Genomic DNA, 8,709 nt, shown 5'->3' with positions numbered 1-8,709 from the left:
CTCGCCAGGAAAGATTACCGGTCACAGCACACCTTGTGTCGATTTACAATCTATGTTTTTCTTAAGATGCGAGCGACTTCCGGAATAGGATCGCGCCAATGTTTAATGAAAAGTCTTTTTGTTCAACATTGACACGATACTGTGCGATCAAAAATGAGTTGCTGTCGAGTCGCCTTTGGAATTTTTGTTGACATGGCAAATCGTACTTAACTTGAACTTCCAAAGGCGACTCGACAGCAACTCATTTTTGATCGCCCGTTACTATCCCGGAAGTCGCTCACATCTTTAGAAAAACATAGATTGTAGACCAGGATCAAGTGTTCTATGACCGGCAATCTTTCCTGGCGAGAGGTTTACTACCCACACATTTATAAGATTGCAGTAGAAAACGTGGTTTGCCATTTAATTATTGTAAGAGATATGTATATCTAGTTCCTTAATGGTGAACATCTAAATGAATAAATAACGATTTTAATATTTTATGGGATAAAGGGTCCTATTCTTGAACTTGTGACTTCCGTGTGAGTGAGTGAATATGACGTCATGTCGAACGATTTTCATACTTATATATAATCTACCCATATGGTTTTTTTAGATACGACATGCTTAGTATACACTATACAGCCATTTCGTGCTACGTTTTCGACTTAGACCGTTCTGCGCAGATGCCGAAGACCAAGGCATTTTTATAACGAAGCTTGTTTATGTATTTATTTCTCTAGGTACTCACGAGGAAGTTTATTATCAGTGTGATGGTGCTCAGCTTGATTAGATCTAACTGTTTCCGTGAGAAAAGTACTTAATAGTTAATACAGTCCGATGCTTTGCTGTATTTGTTACTTTCTTACCTCTGGCCCGCTACCGGACGGTGCGTAAGCTATATGAGAATTAAAGGGCCCTCTAACGACAGTTTTGCCAGAAACGATCGAAAGCGTCAATAGCGACACATAAATTAAGTAATACTACTTACATAAATTTAACCCTGAGAAGGGGGTGAAAAGCACCCCAAAAATGTTAAATGGGAAGGGGTAGTAAATGTTAGATAGGTCGAAAGGAATGTTCATTATGTTTCAGAACTGTTTTTATTTTTCAAATCCGATATCAGTAGTTCCAGAGAAAACTCGACTTAAATGGATTTGCAGAGCCGTTTTAAATGTTTATTAAGTAGGCGTTGAAGCTGAAATAATTGAGCTTGTGAGTTGTGTCAGAAAAGAACATCTGACATAAGTGCAATATACACAAGCAATGAAGCGAATTTGTGATTAACTTGTTTAATTTTGTGGTAAATTCAAAAACAACGAAGGTTTACATTATAGCTCAAAGGGTGGAAATTGTTTCGATTTTTTTAAATGGCGATTCTGCCTTCACAAATTCGCTTCCTGCAATCCCGCACCAAAATTTCAATCCCGGTATTTGCGGGATCATCAGATAGTAATCCCGCTGAATCCCGGTATTTGCGGAATCCCGCAAAATTTTAAAAACATTCGGAAATAAGCAATTTTGTGCAGTTAACGGAATATTCTCAAGAAAACACATTGCTTTTCGCGGAAAGAATGCATCACCTCCGCCGTCTTCTTGTCGCCGATGAGTGATCTTTTATGGCCCCTCATGTCTATTTGAATTTCTAGAATATTCGCTGCAATATTTCCATACGGCTACTTCACTACTAAAGTCTTTTATAAACAATCGACGAGTCCGACATTGTCTACAAGAATAACGGTTCGTGCGTTTGAAAACAGTAACAAAATAAGTCCGATTTGCGCACTCACTTGCTGTTTAACAAAGTTAATAACAGATACGGGTTTGCGCGTAATTATTGCATGAACTGCAACAACAAAAACGTGTGAAGTAAACAAATTCGCAGAGGTGCTAATGATGGGGGTAAGCGAAAATCCCGCCGGATCCCGCTCCATTAACGTACGGGATTAATCCCGCAAAAAGACTGCGATCTCGGTATTGCATTCCCTAGTACGCACTAAGGTGAATCAAAAATTCAAATGCGAGACGTTCGCAAAATGGTACAAACATGCGTATACAAGTGGCACCACGCTCAGAAAGTCCCTGACAGGGCGTGTCCGAGGGCGCTAGAAATTTAGTCTTGAAAAAGACGAGTTTGTATAAAACTGGAGACGGAAAACGTGAAGTAAAGTAAATACAAGAAGCAAAGTGTAAGCTAAAATAACGTAAAGCGTCAACTGTCAAAGAATAATTAATAATATGGCGCGGAATGTATCGCGTAATTTTGCAGAATTTCTATTGGCCAGCCTGAATTATTTCAAAATTAGTTCGCATATTTTCCGGGGCTTTTCTGAGCATGGTGGCACTGTGCTATATGCGATGAAACATGAGTTGCTGTCGAGTGTCGAGTCACCTTTGGAATTTTTGTTTACATAGGAAATCGTACTTAAGGGTGGAATTGAAGTACGATAAGTTGCCTAACCAAAACTTGGATTTTTATTTCGTGGTTATTTCAAAATTTGACAATTTTATATCGAGAAATAAAGATGCACATACTAACATATGATGTATTGAATCATTTGAATGTATTCGTGATCAAATTTGACGCTAAATATTATAAATTGCACTATCACTTCTTTAAGATTTTAAATGAAAATTGATGAATTTGGTATCATTAGAAAGGTAATGTTACGCAGAATCAAATTTGCATAAGTGAATTATTAGCAAATGTATACGTGTTCTTCTAACCACGAAACAAAAATGTAAGAAAAAACGTCGCCATTACTGTCTTCTGCCGTTTAGTTTAGTATAGCTATTTTCACTCAGATGGCGGTAATGGCTGAAGGTATCCTAATGCAGAAGTCCTAAACTTTTTTTGTGTTAGGTGTACATTATGGTTCAATAGCATTAACGAAAGTAATGCGTGTGAAATCGATGTCATTCAACTTTTTTTTCACGACAGTTACGCTATTGTAGAATTATACCTGGAAACGCGTGTATCCACACCTACGAGTAAATTTCTTACTCGGAGATCCACACCAATCTATGTCACAATTCCGAGATCTCAATTTTGCCAATACTTGAAAAATTGAATCGATAATTTCGTTGCATCAATGAATAATTTTACAACCTACCAAAAAACAAAGGAATAGCAAAACAGAAAATTGTTGTCTATCAATTGCCTTTGAATAAAAGGCTACAACGATATACTTGTTTAAAGCCGTTCAATTTGAAATGTACTAATTTATATTTATTTATTTCTAATAGTTTATCTTATTTCTTCACTTGAATTTCACAGTGGGATCTGTGAACAGGTGTTGAACCTCCAAATGTGAACTGGTATTTACCGCCACCGCAGGCACTTTAACTGTTTGTTTCTGAAATAAGGGTTGACAAACTTGACAACCTAATTGCACATTGTGAATAACCGGATTGTAGGTAGATAGTATACTCGGCTAATACGGTTACCATTGTGTAACTTTCTTACTTATTTTAAGATGGAAAGGTACCTATAGTCGGTTTTTGGATTCTCAGAAAATAGGATGGCGGTGATTTCTTGTCGATTACCTACCTACTGATGAGGAAAATTCAAGGTATTTTAAAGGAAAAGATAAGTGATTCATACAACCTGTAGCATTCTTCATTCGTTTAGAACGAGAATATTCAAATAGGGAAAATTACCAACCCCCATAAAATATATTTAGTATAAACGCTAAACTATAAAACAATAATCAAATAATTATAAATTAAGAAATAAGAGATAACCCCTTATCGAATTTCAATAGTAGGGATAGGTACTACAACTACCACAGTAATACATGCACCAAAAAACTCTATTTATTTATTTAAAATAATTATGGTATGCAGAGTGCCTGAGCGGCGTTTACAATTAGAATTTTTGGCAGTAAATCTAAGCAGTGTACGTACTATGGCGTTCATGAATCACAGCATTCACATCAGCCCCTAAAATCTAATAATAAGACCGGTTTGGCATGATCCTACCAACATTAGAACATATCAATACGAGGATCACGTTTTAAGTATACGAGTATACCTATAAAGAAGGAAACAAAGATTTTTGAAACAAACGGTTTGTTACCCTTTTAATAATTAATATACGCTTACATGTGTCCATACAACAATTTCAAAGCATTTTTTTCTTCTACTACTCATTTTTATAAATTTTTCATACCTAAATATCTTGAATACCGGAGTTTTGTCCATCTTTTAAAAACTTCAACCGACCACAACTGCATTATGCAAACCAATTATTGTAAAGAGCGCTTTTTAATTCTACGTATTCGTATTGGACATCCTAAAAGGAATTCACTGAGAGCCTTGTAGTTTCCACTTTGTTCATAAGTTTCTTCCATTAGGCATTCGCTCTAAACAAACTACCCAAACAATTTTTAAGCAGTCACAATAAATAATTTATAAGTGACCTGTTTGGAAAAATATAAAATGTGACCCGCGTAAGTAATAAAATTTCATGTTTATATGCCCATTTAACTTTTGATAATGTATTGGAACATGTAACAAGTACACTATATAATAACTGAAGAGAGGAGAAGATGCTGGAACAAAAATAACGAGAATAGTGTTTGTTTCCCTGAACAAATATTCAAGCAAATATCCACTGGTTTATAGTACTTAGGAATAGTAAAAATTCACAGATTGCGCAATCCTTGTAACCGTCGGAGACATTGGAAATGATAACCGTAGGTATAACCTATAAAGTTATATATAACCCTTCACACGGAATAATCATGCTCCACTCGTACGCAAGCTCGCTCGTGTCGCAAACGTAAACTTTCTGAATAATAAGCGGCGTAAGTACATGTTGTAGTACTATCAAGGGAGATGTGCGGGAATTTTAAATTCGAATTAACAAAACCCCTGCGCACTGTTAAGTAAGTACCGTATCGACAGTGTCCGCGACTTTTCCTGAATCTATACCGATTGCAGTCGAGTACGGTACAATCAGCACTAGACGCGACACCACTGTCTTTTTTTCTACTCGGCAAACCTGGTAAATTCATACCCATAAAACATAAGCATTTCCAATGCTAATAAGAAAGTTGGCATGCGCAAAACAATGTTCTAAAAAAGTTTGATTAGGTACTTCTTTTGTAAACCAGCAGTGTAATCACGGATCACGCTGGTGAATTGATGGAAATTTTAGTTGAATTTCTAAATTGATAGGTACTTAAATTATCATTTGTATTGTCACTTTTTGGTTTGTCAAAGAAGGGTATACGACCTAACAGTAGTTACATACATCTCATCCTCAAAATAATACTGTGAGGTGGCAATAAGTTATTCATTAGAAGAATCTTTTCTTCTGTCTCGTAACTCGTTTACATGGCTACCTACCAGAGAATGCTAACATTTTATGACGAAAGGAGAAATTCCTAAGGATTCGATTCGTGGCACATTTCTACACACAACTGCATTTACTAACATTAATTTATTTTAATTTAACCTGTTTCTCCTCCTCTCTTTTCCGAATGGCTTCTGATATATATGGGGGATCGATGCATAATTTGTGTTTTTGCAAATTTCCCCTAACGATTTCTGGTAGCACGCAATCCAGGTAAAACTTTTCTAATTTCGGTACCATACGTGACATCCGAAATTCATGATCTCTCTCTATATTTTCTATGAAGAGAGGATTATTGTCTCCTGAATAGACAATAAATTTGCAGTATTTCCTATTTGTAATGTTAAGTTGTCCTTGAACCTATGAATTTATAGTATTTAAAAACAAATTAAGCATGTAACATAAGATATAACTATTACCTGAAAATAATAGTTGTGATTTCGTTTTAAACTTATATTACCATCTGAATTGAGTTCCAAACAAGGAACTACTTTGTTTTTTACTGCAAACATAAGCGATTGTCTTTCTTGCGAAATTTTCCATAAGCATTTTATCTCAATCAGTCCATCTGTGCCAATTAGTCCTATGAACGTAGAGTTTGAAGACTGTAAGTAATAATCATCATTACACTTACCATCAGGAGACGCAGCTAAATAACCTCTATCTAAGTCAATATAGAGACCGGATTCCTTCACGGGTATGTTATTTTCTCGGGAAAATCTCTCTCTCACCATGCTCTCGCTATTCTTCCCGTACTCCATTGCTCTGCTATTTTTTATCACAGCGGGCATTAGTATTTGCTTTACCAAATTATGGCAGGGTGTTGTCGGAAGTCTTTTAACCACTTGACCAAAAATTGACGCCGTTAGTCGGTGTTTTCGACGGTTTATGTACAAATGGTTGTCGAACTGGCCCAACGTCTCGTTGGCAATTAAGTCTTGGTCATCTTTTCCTGTAATCTACAATGCACATGATATCCCAGTTTTGGGTAAATACAAAAATGGGTACGTACCTGAAATTCATGTAACCTTCTGTTCACTTCGGAATCAAACTCTTCTTTGGTAAGTTCTCCTTCCTCAGCATTTGGTCCATAATCAAAGTTAGGCTGCTCGGTTGGAACCATCAGATCTTTCTTGTATGGAGTGGTGTTTTTTCTGTGCTCGGTTTTCATTTCTCGGGATCGTTTTTGGCGTATCATATACTCCTTGAAATGGGAGCCAGGGCTTTCTCCAATAACATTTCTCCAAGGACTGTAGTGCCAGGATGTCCCTTTATCATATCTTAAACCCGCTAGGTGTGACCTGGTTTCAAAAGATCCTCTCTGTGTTAAATTTAATCTTTTTCCAGCATTGAAGCGCGCTAGGATTGCCATGTATAGCTCAGCTCTATTATTAGTTTCATTACTAATGAGCTTATGGGATTTCTTTAACACATTATCTAGGGCACCTTTAAAAGTGGTACTTAAAATTATGTTAATTATGAAATTTTTTTTACTACCTTTAATGTGCAGCAACAGTCCACTATTACGCAACGAATTTGACAAATTCTCATCGAGCTTACCTACGTCCTCACAATAAATATCTCTGCAGCTCCTATGGTCTTTGAAGACGTGGTATGGACTGTTAACGACGTCAGCCTTAAGACTTTCTACGTCACCTAACGCGTTGTCATAAATTGCATTTTGCACTCTATTTCCTAACTCTTCAATAATTTTCCCAGTTAGTAATTTCCGTGCTTGCAGGTGTACATTTTTGTCATTTTTTATAAAACGCAAGGCCTTTCCAAAGTTTTTAATGACATGATTTGTGCATTCAACTTTTTGCACTTGCTCGCCATATGGCACCTTTGCTCTAATTTTGGCATACACGCTGGAATCCTCGTCCGCAATAAAATATTTATATCGGATCCCATGCATTTCTTGGGACCTACAAAATCCCTCTACAACAATATCGGCCTCCATCGAGGACGAAGAACCGGACCAATTTTTATAGCAGACATGCTGCCCTATAGGAATCTGCTTATTAGCGGCTCTTGCACATATGCTACAATATTTATTCCTAACCCCTAAATATAGCAGCTTTCCAGATAACTTTCCCACAATTATCGCCTAAAATAGCTCTTTCAAAGGTGCTTTGCAAAATAAAGGTAACTTACTGTGCCAGAAGATGCATTGTAGCTATGACCATATGACCTTTTACTCCAACCTCCATCTAAATAGACAGTTGTGTATGGAGTACCATCTGTATCAATTTGGCCTGCTTTTATTGCTCGTTTTCGCTCCTCTTTCCCGTTTTCTTCCATATCAGAAAAGAAACTATCTTTCCAAGCCTACAAAAAACATAATAATTTTATGCCAAAATTGCTGAATTTTACTCACGTTGGCCAATTCATTTTCAATTTGCTTAAACTTATAAAGGGTCAATGGTGGAACATCGATTACTGATAAAAATTCCTCTAAATGTCCATATGTGCTACCTACTGCCAATGTACCCCACACCGCTCCAAAATTAATTTTAGATCGTTCTTTTTTCGGATCTTCAGTAAAGTAGCTATACTCGTTTGGACAAGCGGTACACTTGAAAATAATTTTACTAATAAGCCCTGTTCCCCAACGGACCTCTTCTTTTACAACTAGAGTACCATTTGTACAAGTTTTTGAGTGATTGTATTGCAAGTTGATGGTGTTTGTGTTTCACTAGAATAATTTGTAATTACTAGATTTACCTATGCGGGTTTTTTTTAGATAAATATATACTAATGCACCAAAAATCTTTTACACTGCATAATAGCAGAAAACAGTGAGTTTCAAATTTCAAGAAATTGATTAGAGTTTAGGGAACTTAAATAAAATCCATTAACAAATGATTTTATTTTTAATGCTTTAAAAAACGCTAAATAAACAATAACTAAACAATACTAGGGTTGAGCATCACCGGCTAACTTGTGAAAATTGACTCGAAAATTGACCATTTACATGGCAGTGAGTTTAATGCACATATAATAAAATAAGAACCAACTTTTCAAATATTGAGTGGCGTTGGTCAATCTATGCTATTCCCTAGAATTCGATCTAAAATTCATAATGCTTTGATGAAGGATACATAGAGAAATTGTACCTCTGTATTTATTAAAAAGAATCTATATCTGACGCGTGTGTACATTAGTATATGTATATCAGTATATCACAGTATGGAAAGAGGAAGAAATTCTGGACTTCGGAAAATTTAATGTAAATTTTATAGGCAGTTTTATGTGATACACGCATATGTCTACTTCTATTATAACAAGTGTTACCTTTTTTTATCACGCAATTCCGACGATTCCAAGGATCTTTCATTTTGCTCTACATTTGAGGATCCGGCCGATGTATT

The 8,709-nt window shown here is 36.1% G+C and overlaps 1 protein-coding gene across 1 annotated transcript; it reads right to left on the bottom strand.

The window, feature by feature from the left end:
* Nucleotides 1-5,195: 5,195 nt before the first annotated feature.
* On the bottom strand, nucleotides 5,196-7,897 carry LOC116163721. The gene is made up of 7 exons (XM_031477813.1): nucleotides 7,716-7,897; nucleotides 7,493-7,666; nucleotides 6,836-7,445; nucleotides 6,351-6,784; nucleotides 5,973-6,297; nucleotides 5,758-5,921; nucleotides 5,196-5,698 (listed from the first exon to the last, which is right to left on the bottom strand). The coding sequence occupies exons 2-7, from the start codon at nucleotides 7,637-7,639 to the stop codon at nucleotides 5,426-5,428; spliced, it is 1,953 nt and encodes a 650-aa protein (XP_031333673.1). The 5' UTR covers nucleotides 7,640-7,666; nucleotides 7,716-7,897; the 3' UTR covers nucleotides 5,196-5,425.
* Between the last annotated feature and the right edge of the window lie 812 nt (nucleotides 7,898-8,709).

This window comes from Photinus pyralis, unplaced genomic scaffold (genome assembly GCF_008802855.1).
Source record: "Photinus pyralis isolate 1611_PpyrPB1 unplaced genomic scaffold, Ppyr1.3 Ppyr1.4_LG2, whole genome shotgun sequence".
Taxonomy (NCBI): domain Eukaryota; kingdom Metazoa; phylum Arthropoda; class Insecta; order Coleoptera; family Lampyridae; genus Photinus; species Photinus pyralis.
Note: the sequence above shows the minus strand (reverse complement) of the source record. Positions and strands in the feature narration are given on the sequence as shown.

What these genes read in the sequence shown, in the direction of transcription:
- LOC116163721 (XM_031477813.1), bottom strand. Translation starts at nt 7,639, where the DNA reads ATGGAAGAAAACGGGAAAGAGGAGCGAAAACGAGCAATAAAAGCAGGC. An exon ending in ACTGTTGCTGCACATTAAAG is followed by an intron (nt 6,785 to 6,835) that starts GTAGTAAAAAAA and finishes CCACTTTTAAAG; the next exon opens with GTGCCCTAGATAATGTGTTA. An exon ending in GAAGGTTACATGAATTTCAG is followed by an intron (nt 6,298 to 6,350) that starts GTACGTACCCAT and finishes TGTGCATTGTAG; the next exon opens with ATTACAGGAAAAGATGACCA.